At 34.2% G+C, this 20,867-nt stretch overlaps 2 protein-coding genes across 3 annotated transcripts; one reads left to right on the top strand and one right to left on the bottom strand.

Annotated features, from left to right (window-relative positions):
- On the top strand, window positions 311–10,052 carry LOC109347374. Of its 2 annotated transcripts, XM_019587191.1 has the most exons (21): window positions 312–579; window positions 1,094–1,145; window positions 1,238–1,314; window positions 1,393–1,526; window positions 1,636–1,732; window positions 1,901–1,958; window positions 2,659–2,767; window positions 2,897–3,020; window positions 3,114–3,300; window positions 3,444–3,769; window positions 4,180–4,268; window positions 4,342–4,412; window positions 5,088–5,198; window positions 5,326–5,391; window positions 5,953–6,090; window positions 7,229–7,334; window positions 7,420–7,491; window positions 7,594–7,652; window positions 7,807–7,966; window positions 8,880–9,046; window positions 9,362–10,052. In XM_019587191.1, the coding sequence occupies exons 1-21, from the start codon at window positions 527–529 to the stop codon at window positions 9,626–9,628; spliced, it is 2,523 nt and encodes an 840-aa protein (XP_019442736.1). In that variant the 5' UTR covers window positions 312–526; the 3' UTR covers window positions 9,629–10,052. The 2 variants fall into 2 exon arrangements, 1 of the variants encoding a protein (XP_019442736.1); XR_002107596.1 differs by lacking the exon at window positions 7,807–7,966 and having other exon boundaries at window positions 311–579; window positions 9,362–9,461.
- Window positions 12,934–16,955, bottom strand: LOC109347368 (protein SMAX1-LIKE 4-like). The gene is made up of 3 exons (XM_019587178.1): window positions 15,442–16,955; window positions 14,698–14,899; window positions 12,934–14,575 (listed from the first exon to the last, which is right to left on the bottom strand). Exons 1-3 carry the CDS (start codon window positions 16,740–16,742, stop codon window positions 13,070–13,072), a joined length of 3,009 nt encoding a protein of 1,002 aa, XP_019442723.1. The 5' UTR covers window positions 16,743–16,955; the 3' UTR covers window positions 12,934–13,069.

The following is a 20,867-nucleotide window of genomic DNA, read 5'->3' as shown; positions in this document are numbered from 1 at the left end:
TAAGGAAATATGAATTATTCCATAGTAATAATTATACCATACTTTTATTTTATATATTTGTCTAAACTCTAAACTATAATTAACATGTTTTTTGGATTATAGTTATTAGTTAACACTAAGAAGAAAATAAAGCATGGGAAACCAATCTGGTCCAAAACGACATAGACCAGAAACAACGACCAAAACGATTATGGGCCTAGTTGGTTTAAAACCCGATCCATATAATAGTCCATGACCCTTTACGCGAACCCGATTCATTTCCCCCACTCTACACCATCGCGCACAGCAACATATATGTATCAGAGAAATTGCAGTAATTGAATACTTGATCGAATCTCAATTTCGCTGTGTTTTCATTTCAATTTCAATCTTGCTTATACTCACTTTCCAAATATCTAAAACCAAGTGTGTTATTACCCTCTCTGATCACGTTCACTCTATTTCTTCGAAGCTGCTCGGAATAATGGAGCAGTTTCAAATTCGACGCAGGATGATGAATTCAATTTGAAGCTCTGATTTTAAAATCATGTGGTATTCTTTCTGGAGACCTAGAGATCGTTTTTCCTTAGATCAACTCAGGTTACTTCTCCATTTACATTTCTAATTGAACACAAATTCATTTCATAAGTGACGTATTGTTTGTTAATTCAATTGGATTAGTAGTTATATTGTTTCTGAATTTTTTTTAGATTTGTTTGGTGTTCTGTAAAAAAAAAGCAGAAGCTATATTGTTTTGTTTCTCAAAAAATCACTTTTGCCGATATCACATTTGTAGAGTCATCTTTTTTATGCCTAAGTAGACAGCCTGTAAATTAGTTGGATAAATGATCAATGTGTTTTTGATTGGCCTAATGTAAATAAGTGATTAGTTTAGTTTGAAACAGTTACATAATTCTCTTATTTACCTATGTATCCTGTCCCGAATTCATCCTACCACGTGCCACATGTTGAGTTCGTCATTAAGAAGGTCTTATAAAATCAATGTAAAATGACAAACGACGTACCAAAATGAAACCACTTACCAGTACCAGGTAACTATGGTCTGAAATTTGGTTAATAGTTGATTATAGCCCTGCTTCCTTATGGTGTTCAGGTACTTAACTGATCAGTTGACCAACGTGCAAATTGTTAATGACATTAATAAGGTAATATAATTATTCCATTTTAGCGCATAACTTTTGTTGATTTTTTTTCTTCATGATTTCCTAATTTCCTAAATTTGTGTTATGTGTGGAAGGATTTTGTTATTGAGGCACTAAGATCAATTGCAGAGCTGATAACTTACGGCGACCAACATGATCGAAGCTTTTTTGAGTGAGAGTCCTTAGTGTTTATGTTCCTTGTTATAATTGTTGCAGCGCTGGAAGTTTACTGTATCATGGCTTATGACAGATTTTTTATGGAAGAGCAAGTCGCGGGGGAGTTTGTACGTATTCTTAAACTTAGCAGGACTGTTAGTGTTCCGCTTCAGTTGCTGCAAACAGTGAGCATTATGGTCCAGAACCTAAGAAGTGAACATGCTATATGTAGGTTGACAATCAAATGGAGCTACCTTCTTGGCATTTTCTATAGTTGCTCAGTGGGATATAACAATATTTGATGGGATTAATAATCTTCTTTGCTGAAATTTTGCAGACTATATGTTTAGTAATGAACATATAAACTACCTCATAACATATTCATTTGACTTTCGAAATGAAGAGTTGTTGTCATACTACATATCCTTTCTAAGGTTTGTTTGACGTCATTTTATTTATCATGTTTTTGAATGATGGTTGATGATTGCACTGCATATGTTTTCCCGAGTCACTACGATTTTGTTGACTTCCCCTCTGTGTATAATATTACCAATTACTAATACTAATTACTAACATGGTCATATGTCCTTTGATTTTTGAAGAGCAATAAGTGGAAAATTGAACAAGAGTACAGTTTCCCTGCTTGTGAAGACTCATGGTGTAAGTTCAATGCTCTCGGAATCTTCTTATTATGATAATTTGAAATATAGTTCTTAAGAGAGACTTGTAAATTTGTCTTCATAAGTATTGGTTAGTTGCTATCATGTTTGTGGCATTGAATTTTTAAAGTAGACGAAGTCTTAGTTGGGTTTTCTAGTTGTATGCTCATGTCTATATAAGGTGGATAATTGACACTGATTTTTGTACTTTTACTTGACATATTGACATTTTATTGTTAAAGAAAATGATGAAAGGAAAGAGAAGAGAAAAAGAGGTAGAAATATAATAGGAAATGTTTTAGATATTTTCCCAGTGGATGACTTTTGACACGAGCCTGTTCAAACATTGCTTGTTTTTACAAGCCAAATATTTGAGATAGTATTTTTTTCACAAAGGGGTGATCTGGGCGCAACGTTGAGGTTGCTGCTTAGTGAATATGAAGTCACTGGTTCAAATTCTAGAAGTAGCGTCTCCATAAGTGGGTAAGGTTGCATCCATCTACCCTCCCTAAACCCCACCAAGTGGGAGCCTTATGTATTGAGCCGCCCGTTAGTATGTTTTTCCACATAATCATAGTTAATCATCTGTATTCGTCCACTCTAAATAGGGTTGAATTTTTATCTTTTGGCTGGGTAAGAGATAATTCTGTCTTTGTTTTTGAGATGTCCAAACATTTCACCATATCTTTCTGTGCATCTAGGATGAAGTAGTTTCGTTTCCACTATATGTTGAGGCAATACGCTTTGCCTTTCATGAGGAGAACATGGTTCGCACTGCAGTACGGGCTGTGACCCTTAATGTTTATCACAGTAAGATTTTACTCTCTCTATAGGCCCTTTTCTGTAGTCCCCCCTCCCCCTCGAATTTCCTTCCTTAACTCACCTTTTATGATGAAAAAACATTGTAAGTGTCTAATACATTTTCTGTACACTTTTCAGTTGGAGATGACTCTGTTAATAGATATATAACCACCCCACCTCACAGAGATTACTTCTCAAACCTCGTTTCATTTTTTAGGAAGCAAAGCATGGATTTAAATAGACTAGTATCTAACACACTGATGTAAGTATCATAACTTATTTTATCATTCATATATCAGCTTAAGATTTACTTGTATGGTGAAAGAGCAATTGTGTTCACTGAATACTGAGGCAGAACAGAGGGCCCAGATTCGACCTCTACAATTACTGCTGCTGTAGATGAAATTGAGGATAATCTGTACTACTTTAGTGATGTTGTCTCAGCTGGGATTCCTGATGTTGGGAGGCTAGTAACAGACAGCATTCTGATGGTTTTGATATTTCCATTGCTTCTCCCTTCTCTGAGGGCAGCGGCTGACAATGTATGAAACTTCACTTATGACCTTGTCAGTTCACTTTGATCCAATTTTGTCTATGTTCAAGGATCTTTGAAAAACGTTTCTTAGACAGAATTTGATTTATATTGTGCAACTTCTTATTAATGTTTTGTAGCACATTAATCCAGGACATGCAAAGTGGTGTTGTCACTTCTCTCTACTTACTTTGTTGCATCTTGAGGATAGTCAAAATCAAAGATTTGGCAAATACCATAGCTGCTTCTCTTTTTTATCCATTAGAAGCCTTTACGAAGAGCTGTGGGGATAAATTCAATGGCCATATATCTGACAATGGTCTGACATCTAAAAGCCAAGTGTCAGATAGCAGTAATCTTACCGAGAGTGATGCAATACACTCGATGGCCAATGTTCCATATCCTTTTAGTTCTTCAGGTTTTCATCTACAAAGTGTTCTCACTCAAAATGATTGCAGCAGTTCAAATTTGTCTTTAAGGTAAGCGCAACTTTTGTCGCTCCAACATTCAAATTATAATTTGCTGCTATTACTATTTTTAAGTTAGATCTAGAACAATTTTCATTTTATTGATGGAACCAAAAACATAACTGAATATATTTCATGTCTGCTCAAACTATCCTGCCTGTACATTAATCTGTTCTTCAGATGACAATATGCAAGATTGTGTTCTATAAAAAAATTATAGTTCTCAGCTTCTTGTATACATTCTTATATTTTTTTTAAATGAAAAATGTTTCAATAAAATATATTTTCTTGGTAAATTGCGTATTTGTATAAGCTTTAATTTATATACATTTTTTCCCATGCCTTATAGTAGTGCAGTTCTTGTTTTAAAACTTTGTTTATAGGATCTCACTTTTTTCTGTAATGATCTGTGATTGATGTAGGGAGGTTTTGCTTTCATATATAACAAATGGAGATGATATACAAGTTTTAGGTTCTTTGAGTATGCTTGCGACTCTGCTGCAAACCAAAGGTCGTGTTGCAGAATTTCTGTTTGTTTTATGATGGCATCCCTTTATGTTTACTTAATATACCTTGTTCTGTAGAACTTGATGAATCAGTTCTCGATGGGCTTGGAATTCTCCCGCAACGTAAACAGCACAAGAAACTCTTATTGGTATGTTGGATTCTTCCATTTTGAACTTTTCAATATATAAACATTTGAAAGTTGGATTTTGCACACCTCCCTTTGTTATTATGGTAAATTGTTTTGGGGTGGGATTGAAGGAGACCTACTGGCCGTGTGGAACCTATCAATGGATTCAAGTTGTGCCCTTGGCAGAGAAGAGGAGGGATGTCTAGTGGGAGGGAGTGAGGAAGGAGGAGAGCTTTTTGCATGGGTGTTTTCCTATTGATATGAGATGGTTTCTGTAAAAGAGGGGTTTTTGAGTGGCTAATTGTGTATTCTGAATGTTCAAGGTGTGGATGGGGTGTTAGTGGGAGGGCATATATAGAGGAAGGAGAGAATGCTCCTGTAAGTTGCTTGTGAGCTAAGGGGTCAAAGCACAGACACATATAAAAGTAAGCTGAGATTAAAGAATGACTGGCTTAGGCTGCCATGAATATCATGAGAGCTGACTTGTGAGTGAGCTATCACAAAGGTTGACTTGGTGGCATGAATTGTATTCAAAATACCCTTTTTGTGATATTTTTGTCCAAGAGTGATACTTGTCTCATTAGGGTACAGAACACCCCCTCCCATCTCCTGTAGTACTTTTTTTCACTTTTGAATTTTGATGATTTTGGTCTATTGGTTATTATGCCATTTTATTAGCATTGCTTATTTGTGTAGCAAGCTTTAGTTGGTGAGGCTTCAGGTGAAGAGCAACTTTTTTCTTCCAAAAGCAGCTTGCCAAGGGATAGCATTGGCAGTGAGCTTGATGTCTATCATGAAAAGATCAAGGTTTGCACTTTGCAGTTCCTTCTGTTCCTCAGCAATTGCTGTTGTACTTTATTTTTTCACTACTGATACATGGAAACTCCTTTGCTTGTTGGTTGGTTGGCTTTCTTACATGTACCACGTTTCACAGGAGCAGTATGGTGTATCCTTTCAGCCTTCTGATGTGGGAATAAGCCCTCATGTACATAGATTTCAGGTAAATGCTTATATCTAATTGTGTCTTGCTGATAGTTTTTCTTGTAGTAATTTCTCTTTACCATGTGATAGTCCTTGACTGATTATTGATAGGTTCATATTTTTGTTTAAGGTCATGAAACTGTATCATTAGATTACTCAATGATTGTGCTTTATGATCAATACTATATTACTATATAGGAGTTGTTTGTTTCAATCTGTCATATGGAAGTTGACTCTGCCACTTAGAGTCCTGTTTCCATTTGGCTCCACTAACATTTCCTACATGGAAACTTTGGTGCAGAGATTTTGAATTTCCCAATTGTAGTCATCAATCTTATTAATTGCTTCTTTTATAATTGTCCCCAACACTTGCTTTTGCTTTTAATTTATTCTGCTTACCATGACATTCTCTTTCAATTTGATTTCTCCCCTGTATTGGGCAAAATTACTATGCTCTAAATGCTTGTTAAAGTTACCTTTTTCTAATAGATAACTTTTAATTTTTTTTTCTTCTTGGATGTCAGTGTAATCTTAGTTTTTTATGTTTCAGTTTAGTAATTAAGTATGGTGTGTTTTTCAGTTGATTGATGCATTAGTGAGACTCTTTTGCCGCTCTAATATATCTGCTGAGACATTGTGGGATGGTGGTTGGCTTTTGCATCAGTTGCTTCCTTACAGTGAGTCAGACTTCAATAGCAATCACCTTGAATTGCTGAAAGTAAGAATCTGAGGCTTTTCCTGCAACATGCACACAGAACTTAATGCATGCTACTATGACTGTATACTGTTTACAGATTTAGCAAAGACCACCTGTTTGCTTTGTTGGTTAAAATAGTATTAGTGCTTGCTATTGTAGCAATCAAATAATTACTTTCTAGTTTCTGATAATATCAATCATGTAGACCTTTAGAGGAAGCTGATTTTTTGAGAAATGAGATCTATACAAAATTAAGTTAAAACCTCAGATCCATTGCAAGTGTAGTCTTGGAATCAATTTTATTAACTGCTCTCTGATGAAAATATACTAATGATTTAGATGATAGCTGTTCAACTAATACATAAAATACAGTGCTGTAGATATGAATGTACGATTCCCATTTGAGCGATTCCATCAAACATCACTGACATGGAAGATAGAGTTGCTACTAAAAGTTGGAAAAATGTTGAAGAATCCCTTTGTTAGAAATATAAAACCATTCATCTGCCTTCTCCCAAAAGCTTAAGCTCGGGACTGTTGGTCCTTGACATGGTATCAGAGCCTCTATGACGTGGTCAAGATTTTGATCCTTGCCTTCCCCATTCTCTAAATAAATAAAAGATAAAATATCATCACAAGGTTTGATGGGCCTGTGCAAAGTCTCCACGCTTCAAGCCCAAAGGGCTATTCCGTGAGGTGGCATGCTAGAAATATAAAACCATTCATTTGCTTTCACCAACAGGTTCAACTTCTGGGTCAGTTGGTTCTTGGCATCTTTAACTCTTGCTTATTGTCAAAGATAAATGAGTGGTTTAAAAGATTGTACCTTTTGATAAAGCATGCCTTGATCAGCACTCTTCTCTCGTCTCTTTACTTCAACAGAATTGCCAAAAGACACAAAAGGACGGCCCAGTGTATGAGGCTCCCATCTAGTGGGGTATGGGTAGGGTAGATGTATGCAGCCTTATCCTCAAAAGTGAATAGGATTTTCCAGGCCACACTTGAAGCCGTGATTGTGAAATTCTTGAATAAGATGTGTGTTATTATTAAAAAATATTTAAAATAAAGCATAGTGGCAAATGAAAATGCCTCACAGTCCTACTAATTTATCTATACCTTTTGCATCTCTAAGCAATTATTAATTTCCTTTATAATACAGGCTTCATACAGTAATTGTACATCTGCTCTTGTAGAGGAGGTTGAAGGTGTTTGGGCCGATTTTCTTATTACCATTCTCTGCAGTGAGTGGAGAAAGTGCAAAAGAGGTGATTAATTTATCATATACTATTCTTGATTGCTGTGTTGTGAGGTTTACATATGTGCCTGAACTAGAAAAATTTCTACCTGTAGCAATGGAGTCGTCATGTCCCCGCAAAGATCCAAATTGCATGTTTTTGCCACAGCAGAAGTTATCTTCAGAAGGTTAACTTGTATCTGTTTCGAAATTCATTTTTCTTTAGCCAGTGGCTATTATTGAGGGAAAAGTAAGAAGGCCTTGAAGTGAAATATCTGTTGTTCCTACAGATGATAATCCAGAGGGTTCATCATTCACTGCAGGACAAAAAATGCATGAGTTGGTCAAGGTCTGTGCTTATTCTTTACATTATTTGTTTAAAGTGAAGTATGACTTTAAAAAATGGGCACACTGCAGTACTAATACCATTGTCAGTTCTGGTTCTTAATGAATTGTTTACCTTTAGAAGGTGAAGAGCTTCTCACTGTCTTTTCTCCATATAGGCATTTGTACTGCTACACCAAATTCAAATGTTCACTCTTGGTAAAGCTTTACCTGAGCAACCTCCAATTTTTCCTCCGGGTGATCTCCCTGTGAATTGCCTTGCCCAGACTTCTGGCCTTGATGTGTCAGGCCCAAAGCCAGGCACTGAAGTCAGCCTTGGTTAGTGATCTGAACTGCAGTTTCCTGTTTTCTCTCCTCCAATTTTACTTCGGTCAGAGGTTTAGATTGTGTTCGACTGATAGAAGGGAAAAGGGGAGAACAGAAACATGGCAATAGTAATCTGAATTGAAAAATATTGTCTGAGAATCCAACCTAAAGTTACATAACCGTGCTTAAGTTAGCAAACCGAAAAATTGTAATAAATACGTAACTTGAAAACCGAGTAATGAACTAATGATTGATGACAAAGACATCCGGCTTGGACATTGTCATGAGATGGCTGTTTTAAAGTTTTTTATGATGGCCATTGGTCATACATGATATGATTCTTCTCTCATCTTGCAAGTTGGGTCAATATATAGTGAAGACTGAAGACAGGAACTGATGACATTTTTCTATAATGCCAAAAGTCCAAGACTAATGAGCCGTGAGAGGATAAGATTTAGTATGTTCAATGAAAATTCTTACTTCTGAGAGCTTTGAGGCCATAGTTGGATAATGTATTGTAAACATGGCAGTTCATGATCACAGATTAGAAAGCTTACATGAACCACATCTTTATAAATTTCTGGCTTTAAGCCTTACTGCAGGTAAAAACGGGAGTAAATTTTCTCTCTTCTAAATTTGAAGGACATGTTATCTTCTAAATAATAATATGTAAGGTTACTTGCTTTGTATTGGGTTCAAATCTTGGAAACAACCTCTATGCTTAAGGGGGTACAACTGCTTACATCTACCCTAGACCACATTAGGTGAGAGCCTTGTGTGCTGGTCTACCCTTTACATGCTTTTAGTTATTGTATGGGTACGTAGATTTGTTGTTCTGTTATATGTAATTCCTTTCTTCTCAATAGAAGAAATGTATATAATATTGTTTTGAGACTGCTCAATCAACTAATTATGTCATTTGCAGTTAATGCTGTGCCTTGTAGAATTGCTTTTGAGAGAGGAAAAGAACGCCATTTTTGCTTTCTTGCAATCTCTTTACGATCATCTGGCTGGCTCGTTCTTTCAGAAGAATTGCCCCTAAAGAAAACCCATGGAGTTGTTCGGGTTGCTGCACCTTTGGCTGGGTGCAATGTATGTATGATTATCTGTTGCCTTGCATTTTAATCTTGAACTGAGTTGTTTGGTTGGTTGACAGTTATGGTACAAAATCATTTGAAAAATTTACAAAAATAATCATTCTTGGTGAAGTTTTTCTCAGTTTAGTTATAAATAGCCCTCTCATTTGGATAATTAGTAACTGCTTATTTACTCAAATACTTTGAATCAATTTTTTATACTTTTATTTCCTTTGTTGTTTGTATACATAAAAAATGTATTAAAATTATAAAATTTGATTAGCCATCATATAATGATCATACTCTCATTTTTTTGTTCAACATTCTTTAGCCCAAGATTGATGAAAAACATTCAAAATGGTTACACTTGCGGATCCGCCCATCCTCTTTACCTTTTCTGGATCCTGCCAAATTTAGTGATCATGGCAAAATGAAGAAAAAAACTTTGGTAGATGGAAGATGGACATTGGCGTTCAGAGATGAGGAATCATGCAAGTCTGCTTTTGCCATGATTGTTGAAGAGACTAATTTTCTGAGAGATGAGGTTCATAGAAGACTAAAACCTTTACTCAACCTTGAAACTGCAATAGATTTATAGAACTCGCCGGAATGTGTTCCAGAGGATTCCTCTTGTTATGGAACACTTCCTAATTCATTGTAAGTTCTTTGGCTTAGCTTACAATAATAGGTTGTTTACTCAAGGGGTGAGAAATTATTAAGTTTTTTCATCCCTTTGTATATGCTCCCAAGACATACCAGATTTGTAGATTAGCCTTTGTGGTCTAGAATCCATTCTTTTTTTTGTATACTAGCCTTCCCTTGCTCACATTCTTTAGCCCTCTAACGTAGGCCCCTTATTATTTTTCCTTATTACATGATGAAGATCTGTAACAAATGTAAATTAGAGGGAACCCCATAAAGATAGTTTTCCCTTCTTTTTCCTTGTATGGAACGTATATCATTGAAGTGTGTTGTTAGTGCTAGTTATGTGGAACAATGTAATCTTGTTCTCTCTCCCTCCACTTTCCAGAACGGTTGTAATGATATCTACGCTCGTTATTTGTTTTTTTTAATGTTTTTTTGCCTACAAGGGTCTTCAATGCTTGTCTAAATGTTTTTTATCTACACTCTTTTATGTAACCGCCTTTCAGGTAGAATGTAGAAATCATTTGTGTGAGGACATATCTATTATCTAAGTCACAAAGGTGAAGAGAAATTACTAGTCATGAATACTCTCTAGGGCTACACCAAGAGCAGCTGCATTAGCTGATTCCATTTAGTAAGATTAATATTTGGTTGTTGTTGTTGTACATGTGGTCAATCTGACCCCATAATATCACTTCGAAGGGGCTGCAGAGTCTACCATAAGGGATATCATAGTCTCTATTACAATCCAGTATCTTAGTCAATGGTAAAGATGGCAAATTGCTCTAGGAGAATGGAAAAATGGAATACTACATCATACTTCTATTTAGTAGAGTGGAAAAAAGCGTACCCATAATTGCACCCAATTTAGTCCCATAATCATTGCTCATACACCAACCATCATTTAATCTTTAATCAAAATATTAATTGGCATTTTGTTGTTGATACCACCTCAAACAGGAATTACATATAAAACTGGTTGGTGTGGGGCTTGGGAATTGGTGGCATTTTTGGGTCCTATAGTTTTAACAAAATGACCCATCACATTCTCATCTGGTTGCCTCAACAACACAACATTAACTGAGCCAACTTATAGTTTTAGAAGTCAGTCTCTGATGACTTAACCCAACTTATTCTGATCTTCAACTTGTTGTCAACTTTTTCATGTCTATCAATATTAAAATAAATAATCATGTTATCATTGTGAACTTTGATTTCCAACTGATTGAAGACAATGATAGCTCTTTTAGAGCACTAGCTAAAGGGAAGGGACCCAAAACAATGACAGTAACCCAAACATAAGAACCAAAGTTAGGTCTTCCTAAGAAACCTTCATGACAGAGATCTTTTTTTCTGTCATTTCAATTTAAAAAAGATTAACAATAAACAAAAAAAAGTGGCAATTTTATAAACTCATTGTTGATCAAATTCTTTATATGGTGTGAGAAAATAAGAATGGATATGGTTGTTCAAAAATATATTTGTTTTATTTTCCATAGTACATATTTTTATTATTTTATTGTCTTATTAGTGTATAGAGTATTACAAAGTTTCATAATCATGACTCATCTCATTAGAATTCGTTTCATGCAGCAGTACATTATTATTGGGACACATGTATTGGAATTCAATTATATAATAGCTATCATTCACTTATCATAGAGGGAACTTTACATAAATAAAACATCAGAACACTCAAGTGCGTTTTATAAACCAATATCAAATTTGACAATGATTTCATAATATAAGGCAAGGAACTAAAACCATGATGATGGTTGAAAGCAGATATGAAAAAAAAACTAAAATGAAGGTTGTTCTGCCGTTCAATCATGCAACCTTTATGGTCATTGTAATGATACCAAAATTTGAAGAAATAAATAAGAACAAGAAAGGGTCAATATTGTCTTGAAGTAGTGAAATCATTTTGATTTTCTTTGGGTTGGGTGCATCATGCATGGCTGAGACATGATTATACATAATAGTGATAATTATATGAGTGTTCTTATGTTACAGCATATGGAAAAATATAATAGAAAAAGAAGAATGATGAAAATAAGATATAAGTATAACAATTTATAAAAAGGCGACTAAGGAACTTTTGTCATCTTATTCTGCCTTGTTATAATTTGTTTAGTATTTACATTTATTATTTATTAAACTGAGATAACTAAGAATCCTATGATTTAAATGATAAAAGACGTGTGTATTTTATAAGTTAGTCAATAAATGAACTAATTTTATAATAAGCTATATGATAAACTTCTTCAGATAACTTGCACATATTTGAGGCTTATGTCAGTTTATCAGATAATTTTAGCAAACAGTTTGATTTAATAAGTTAGTTTGTTAGTTTTCAACTCCTTAGTTATAAGCTTCAACTAATTTATAAGCTTTCATTTAACTTATAAGCTAATTGTAGTAAAGAGTGTCTTGTATTTTTTCTTTACAAATTGTTAAGTTTGAGCAGGGTTGTGGGAATGTGGGGTTGTAAAATATTTGAAGTACAAACCAATCATATTTGGATCAAGTTTCTTGACCAAAAAAATCAAGCTTAAAAGGAGTGACATAATGCATGAGAGAATGAGACTCTAAAATCACTTAGGAGACTAATTACACTCCAGCTTAAGAGCATGAAGGTTATGTTTAGAAATTAAAATAATGAATCTTGCACATATAATGGGATTGTATAATCATGTCAATATCAAATTATTTGTAGTATCATACCAAGTCATAAATAATATTTTTTTGTACTACAAAAAATATCTTCTCACCATTTGGTTAAGGAATTAATCTATTTAGGAGTGTGTGACTACCCCTCTCAACAAGTATTGTTCCTAGGAATCGAATCATTAACCTTTCGGTTCTCTTGGAAATCTAACGGGTCTTGAATCACTAGACCAAACATGTTGGTAGTGATAAAGCACCATTGAACATGCATCCTTTTACCATAAAAGGATTATGAAATATAAATTAGATCAATATCTAGATGTCCATATATTAAGCCACTCCCTTTGAAGAATAAACCATTGCATGAACTTCATGGATAAGATCATCTGTCCCTGACTCTGTCTCACTCTATGTTTTAAGTTAATTAGAATGTTCCATTTTATTACTTTTTGTTTTTAAATTTTTTATTTTATTCATGTGTTATTATATGATTAACTTGGGATAGAGAATGAGACACAGTTGAGAACAAGTGATGCCAACCAAACTTCAGAAGAAGAAAAAAATGGAAGTGCTAAGGATTAAGAAATGGTAGAAACAGAAAGAAAGAAACACATACTATTATGAAAATTAACAGTTACACAAACTATCCCCATATCACATCCTTTTTGACAATTTTACAAGAAACCCTGATAAGTATACCCATAACCCTCAGTATACCCAAAAACCTTCACCCCATTAAGTAGTTAACTTGGATAGTTTTGGGCAGAGTTGAACTCATGAACCCATTATCCAATTTTCTATCTCCTTTACCACCCCATGTAAGCCTAACAAGTATACCCTCTTTCCCTCCAAAGTTAACTGTCTGCAAGCTGTTTTGAAAAATGTCTCTGAGCCAGTTCTCAAACAAGCTGTTAGTAAAAGAACCACACCCTACATACAATTCCTTAATCACCCTCTCATCTACACTAAAGTTCACCAAACATTGCTTGTTACAAATTTCATTAAAGGACCCTTTGATCTTAGATATGAACAGCTCTGATATGTCCTTGTTTATAGCTGGACTTGTGTTAAACTCGAACCGGTTCTCCATTGAGTCAAGAAACCAGTTTGAGTTTAATGAATCAGCTATAGTTTCTCTAGTTAAATCACTTGAAATTGGGCTGTTTTCGCCTGTTTTATCATCCTCTTCATCTGCCTTCAAATTAAGATCAAGGGTGTTAAAGCTTGACTGTCTTGAAAAGTCCTTTCTGCTCCCTTGTTCAGGAACCAACAATGCCTCTTCCTTTTGTTCAATTCGAGGAGTCTTGATCTTCGAGAACAAGTCCAGTTCAGCTCTTCGCTTATGGCCTAAACATGGCGCCTCTAAGTTAGGCTTGGCTTCACTTACCTGCAGCATCAACTTGATCACAGAGTCCTGATTCTTCTCTTCATTGCTTGTGGAATCACCATTTGATAATATGAATATCACTTGGCCTAACTTTTCAGAATTCGTAGTTAAATTTCCAATCTTTCCTGTTTCAAATCCATAAGCAAGTAGTTTCAAGAATTGGGCATCAGCAAAATTAAGATTTTCTATTAACACCACAAGCTGTTGATGAGTTTTCAATGCTCCAGTCAGAATTTCAGCAAATGGAGCTATTGAAGTCTCTATCTTCAGCATGTCCAAGTGAAGGAGCTTATCAGCTGTGCCGAAAACTGATTCTGCAACTGCAAGTGCTATTCTTCTTTTTCCAATAGAGTCATTGCCTTGCATCAATAACCAAGTAATGTTATTTTGCTTTGCTGATTTCGATTCAACCAAGGCCTCGGCTACTGAAGGAATAGTCTCAGAATGCCATGCCACATTCTCCTGCAATAGTTTACAAATATGAGCTCGTTGGAGTGTTCTATCAGTTATATCCCCCACCGTCTCACCTGAACCACCGTTTCCAAGAGCAAGAGTAGTCTTTACTTCTTTACCTTCTGCAGTGACTTCAAGAGAATCCAAGAGTGGCTCTGTTGCTTGGTTTTTGTCACTGAAATTGAACTCAATGCATGATTGTTGACGCTGGAAGCACGGTACAATATTGGAGCTATAAGTATTGTTGGCAAAGGATATAGAACTTGATGAGTTATAAGGATAGATCTTTCCATTCCAATTGTAATTGCTGTTGGATTTGTTCTGATGCTGTTGGTTTTGGTGGAGACAGTGGCACAATCTATTCCATTTTGTTTTCAGCTTGGTTAATTCATCCTGTAAAAGTTATATTACTCATAAGCTACTATAACTTCTCCACCAATACACAAAAATCTATTGCACACCCATCATCATATGTAGTATTATAAACAGAAAAATTAACTTGGATAATTTGTTACCTTCTGATTCGCTTCAATGTTATGAGACTGAAGCCAGAAAGGCAGCATTTTCTTCTGGTCTGTTTTGATAAATTGAACTTCTTTTTCATAATTGGAGGTACATTCTTCACAACAGTTATCTTGCTGCTCCTTGTTACTGAAGAGTTTTGTTTCAAGCACATGAGATGGGTTCTTGGATATGTTCATCTTTGAATCAAGGACACTGCAAATTTTGTGCAGAAAATCCAATAAATTAACATCCTAAATCAAACAAATAATCACTATTGAGTTTAGCATATGTATTACGACATCAGAAGCTGATATTCTGTTCAATTCTTATCACTTGTGTATCACTTATCACAGTATGTCTTAATTATTGCTAAGGGTTGCAGTAAGTAAAATCTGAAAAAGTAAATATAACTTTACTTCAGGTAAAGTATGGTTTCTCCAACTCATTATCATGTGAATGTGTAAGGTGTAAAGAAGTGATATAGTGGCAAACCAAAGTGAAGCAAAAAGTATTTCTGCTTCACATCTGCCATACCAACCAGCCATGCTTTTGATAACAGGTTCTGGCATAACACAGAGACCGTACATACTCCACAACAAAATTCAAAACAAATTAACATTTTAACCAAGAATCATGCTAGGATAACTTGTACATTTTCTTCTTTTCCTTTCTTTCCTTTATCACCCTCCCTTCTTTATTTGCATTAAATAAAACTAATCATGAAAATAACTATTAAGCAAAAGAAGATCAATTACCTAGAAGCATGGAGACTCAAAGCAAGTCCACCAGATGGAACAGGAACAGCCTGAAGAGACCACAGAGACTCAAGAGGGGGTTGCTTCATTTGGCATCTCATGTATGTTTGGTAACTTGCAGTAGCCATTAGCCACATATTAGTGTTCGAGGTTCCACTGAATAACTTTCCAATTTCTGAAACCAAATGATCAATTGGGTTATAACCAGAAACTTCACCATCCAAAGACCCTTCTTGATCTTTTTTACTGAAAGATCCCTCCACTATCCATTTCAAGTCTCCAATATAGAAAATTGCACCACCACCTCCTCTTGATGCAACTGAATCTACCTTTCTTTTCAGCTCCAAAATCTTCATTTCAACTTCATTTCTTTTCATATACCTCAAAGAAACTGGTGCAAACTGAAACTTGATAAAATTTGTTAAGTTTAACCCATCAGGCACCTCTGATCTCTCAAACCTTCTCATGACCTCTCCCACAAGGCCTTCAGTCAATAACACTGAGTCACCAACTATCACAGTGTTCCTTTTCTTCTTCAACAGGATATCAAAAACAACCTTAATATCATCTTTAGTAGAAGATGCTGCTGCACTAGTCACTGGATAAGGATACACTGGTGCTTTCTTTGGTGGAGAAAAGAGAACCGGGTTGTTGAACTCAGAAGTGTAAGCAGACAAGAAATGATTCTGCCTGAAACTGAAAGGGTTGGTCTCAGTAGCAGAAGGTGAACAAGGAGAAGAAAACACACCACCAGAAGTGTTATAACACTGAAAAACAGAAGAAGGTGATGAAGAAGAGTCCTCAATATTGTTCTTAACAGCAGTGCTAGAGAACCCAGCTTCTCTCATAACCCTACTAACACTAGGGTCATCAAGAATGGATATAATGAGTTGGTCAAGCTCAACCCTAACAGTAAGAAGTGGCTGCTGTTGCTGTTGCTCAATGGAACCTCTTCTCTGATGAGCCTGTGCTCTTTTGAGTGCAGCAATGAGAGCATTGGAAAGAGAAGGCTGATGAGAAGTGTGGATCAAAGGAGCTGGTGTAGTTGGAAGCCTGTTGAGTGCAACATTGAAACAAAGCTCAAGGGCTCTACATTGAAGAGGGTGTGAAGTTTGATGAGGTTGAGATTTGATACAACCCCTTCTGAAAGAACTAGCTCTAAGGCTTAACAATGTTGCAGCCACATGCAAAGGTGTAACTTGTGCATGGCCTCTTCTACGAGCCAACCCTAGAGAGTGCTTCAAGACTGAAGCAGCCTCAGCTGTGAGGGTCTGCTGCAATGCACAACCTCCTGATCGCATCACTTGGCTAAAACCCACCCCCTATACCCCTCCTTTGTTACTAAAAAACTCTTTTTTGTACACTAAAACACTTCTTCTTTGTGTTCTTATACTTCTCTTTCTCTCCAAACACCACCCACCCTAGATATGTATATATGATCAACTAGGAAGCACTTTTTATGGCACCCTTGTTATCAAAGGAAGCTAAGAATTTCAAATGAATAATACTAAGAAAGAGAGATCAAAGTTTTGGGAGAAAGCTTAAGGCTTTAGAAATGAACCTGACTATGCCTCACCACTTCTTTATACTCCCTGCCACTCATATTATTATTTCTCTCTCTTTAATTCTCTTTTGGTTTATCTTTGTTTAAGTTGGTAGCTTTTTCTTTGTAATAAAAATCGAAAAAGAGGTATGTTTTGTAGTAAGTATATTTTGTATACACAACATTTTTAATAACTAAACTAAGATTCATTTATATAAACTATGTTAACTTTTATGCGGTAAATAACTTTTTATATAAATTATAATTAAACAAGAGATAATAATGTTTGTATTAATAGTTGACTCTTTAGAAAAAGTAATTCAAATGAATGATAAATAATATAGTGATTAAATATAAATCTTTACATTAACAATGAATAGATATTACACTCTATTAATTATAAGAGGTGTTTAGCAGTAGCAATTTGATTGCAATATGATGATTTTTGGAGTATTAAAAGGGGTATCATGATCACAATTGAGCCAAATTTATCACATTTTAGAACAATACAAGTAATTCAGCACAAATACATTGTTGATTGAATAGGTTTGGTAACAAAATTTAATAAAACTACAATAGATGTTAGTCTATTGTATATAAAAAGCAGGAAAACCCGGAGGGTTGCAATCATCTGCGAGCTGCAACAACAATTTGCCAGAATACTTGTTGATTCTGTGGATTAAATGATACTGTTAATTTAATTTATTCTATGCAATTCATTTCAAAAGCATTAGAGAGTAACAATGGGACCCGCAATTCAAATTTTTTACTTCCACTTCTTTTTCCAAATCTTCTTTTCAATACAGAGACAAAACCAGCAGAAATTCAAAAACAAGAGACTAAAGGGAAGAAAAAGAAGTGCAATAAAAGATTTTTTCAATATATTGTTTTTACAAAAAGCAAAGAGTTAGGATTACAATGTTTTTTCTATTTTGACATTTGTTCTACCGGATTTGAACCCAAGAAATCAAACATTCAAATCTTGAAAACAACATTTATTGGAAAGAGAGACGATCATATACCTTGAAATGGTACTTACTAAAAAAGATACATTTGATAGTAAAAAAATATATTATGACTAAGGTTGTGATTACATTTAATGCGAATGTGGGAATAAAATTATGAAATATAGAAATATAATTGTGTAATACTGCGATTATAAATATAGTTAAGAAATATAGTATATATATTATGTATCTGTTCACGCCAATGGTGATAGAGGGACAACATTTTATTCCCCAAGTACCCTAAAAGCAAGCCTCTGTCTGGTATCCTGTATAGCATTATTGGCACTTTTTCAGTCTCACTTCTCTCTCTCTCTTCCTGCAAACAGCAATGACCTTTTGTCTTTATCTCATTTCACTTCCAACCACCCACTTCAATAACACCTTTTCTGTTACCAAATAAAGGATCCAAACTGCTATACTATTGTTATAATGGACACTATTTGTGTTCATTTTATCTATTACTCATCACTCTATTTTGTTCTTTCTTGGAAACCAAAAAACATATTCCTGCAACAGTTTAATTACCACCTTTCAGTAATGTAACTTTTTGACTACTTTACTCCAATGTTTTTTTTACCTTACCACTCAATTCATTATCAAGGTTTTTAATTTGAGATAAAACCTTTTATTTATCATGATACTATAACATAACTATTTCGTTCATTATTTATACTCATGATACATCAATCATATATATTTATTAAGTGATGTTTGGACGGTATAAAAAACTCTTAACCCATAAATTATGTTTTCTATGTGAAGTCGTTAAGATTAAGTTAATCAACATGAAATTAATGTTTCTATTAAGTTTCTCAAATTATTTCACTTTAGGTACTTCATTTTCATGACGTATTTCCATGCAAATTTATATGGTACTACTATTTAAGAGGACAGATTAGACATAACTTTGACCAAGTGTATATAAGATATGGAATGAAGGAAGCATATGGGTCCTCACGTAGTCACATTAATTTGACCCTTGCAAGAATATAATTGAAGGTTGAAGCTTGATGCGTACATATGATGAGAAAATTTAATCAGTATAAGCTTTAATTTTAAATTTATATACTTACTATTTTTTTTAAGAAAATAACAATACTTAAAGTTGAAATTTATAATGGAGTATGGTGGTAGATCTTGGAAGTATTATATGTTGCGGAATCCAAGACTATGATCTGAGTTTCAAGAAAAAAGAAACAAAGAGAAAGAATAATAAGGAATAAAAGTATAGTATTCTAATAATGCGTAGCTTCCTCTTTCTCCAGTGCATCAAAAGGAGGCAAAATAATCTGAAAATTAAGGGCAATAACAAAAAAGTGCTTTGGTTAGAAGTGCGTGGAAAGAACATTCAAAATTGTAAAGCTTCAAAGCACCATCGGAATGATGATAAAGTTGTATGAACATTCTCTCCTTATCCCTTCTCCCAATTCAATATATTAGATTAATTATTGACAAAAAGGAAATGTATATATTAATAGTGTATGAGTTTGAACACTGACACTTCATTAAAAAAAAGAAAAATTCTAAAAATATAAAATAATATATTTGTATGACTTAGAGAAATCTTATTGGGTAGGGATATATGGACCCACTTATTTTAAGATAGGTGATCCTTATTCTATTGCATCACCCACTATTCATGTTTAACCATTAGTAGTTCTTAAAAAAAAATAATACAATGATGATGAATTTTATACCTATAGTACACAAATATTAATCAATTGACACTTGAATTTGCATACAATCAGATATTTAAATGGGTTCCTATGAGAAGTTATAATTTTTTTGCCAGATGCCAAATTGCATGATATTTTATAAAGTCGGTGATCAAATTAATGATTTTGCAATATCAATAACCAAATTTATAGATAATGTTAATATTAGGGATTAAATTGACATTTAACTATACTTTAATTATTCCCTTTTTGGTCTATAACATTCTAAAAGAAACATTAATAATTTAAAGAAGAAATATTATATACAGTCAAACAGTAGTACTCTTGGGATATTTAAACTTTTAAGGTTAAGTAAAACATTGAGGACTACTTTTTCAGTCAAAGATATTGGCCTAGGTTATTTCTCTTAATCTATTGCATTTATACATTTTAAGGTAAATAACTCTGGTCGTTTACACTTATCTCATAGTTGAAAGACAGCCGTTTTTTAAGCGTTAATCTAATGATGTAAAATTTTACTAAATCCCCATAACAACCAAAAGGTCTAGAATTTATTTCTTGTGAATGATATTTGTTAAGAGATACAATAACATATTTCCGAAGTGATTAGTTTCTTATTAAAAGATAAGAGAATATTTTTCGTAATACAAAAAAAGAAGTAGTTAAAAGCCAGGTTCAAGTATATATGTGATCTTAGATTGCTTAGTGTGAAAGTTGAAAAAGTAAAAAACACAGTGAGAAGTATGTATCATAATATTTGATTAGGTGGGGAGCACCTATGTTTGTTCTTTGAACTCTCTTCATATATCCTTTTCTTCTTCCGATTAAAGAGGGTGCCCCACTAAGTAGGTAATAATGAGGCTGGTTCATTTTGGGGTCATCAATGCTTTTTAACAAAACAAAAAGGATGGTTTTGATCAAAAGAGGGTGTCTCTCAAATCATTGGAACATTATATTTCAAAGTTTGATCAAAAGTGTGGAAGATGATAGGATTACTCTACTTGGAAGAAAAGGATCGTTCCCTTTATGGATTAATTGTGATCACATTAATGTGAAGTTTTCTTATTATGATCATATTAATGAATCATGCAACAACATCTTTAATAATTTGGGCTCAACCCAATGATTTGGTTTGCATGTTCCATAACATATTTTCAACAAAGCATGAAAGTATATATACTTATCAGGTAATTATTACCC

The sequence above is a fragment of the Lupinus angustifolius genome, chromosome LG01 (assembly GCF_001865875.1).
Source record: "Lupinus angustifolius cultivar Tanjil chromosome LG01, LupAngTanjil_v1.0, whole genome shotgun sequence".
In the NCBI taxonomy this organism is placed as follows: domain Eukaryota; kingdom Viridiplantae; phylum Streptophyta; class Magnoliopsida; order Fabales; family Fabaceae; genus Lupinus; species Lupinus angustifolius.
This window is presented reverse-complemented; position numbering and strand designations above follow the sequence as displayed.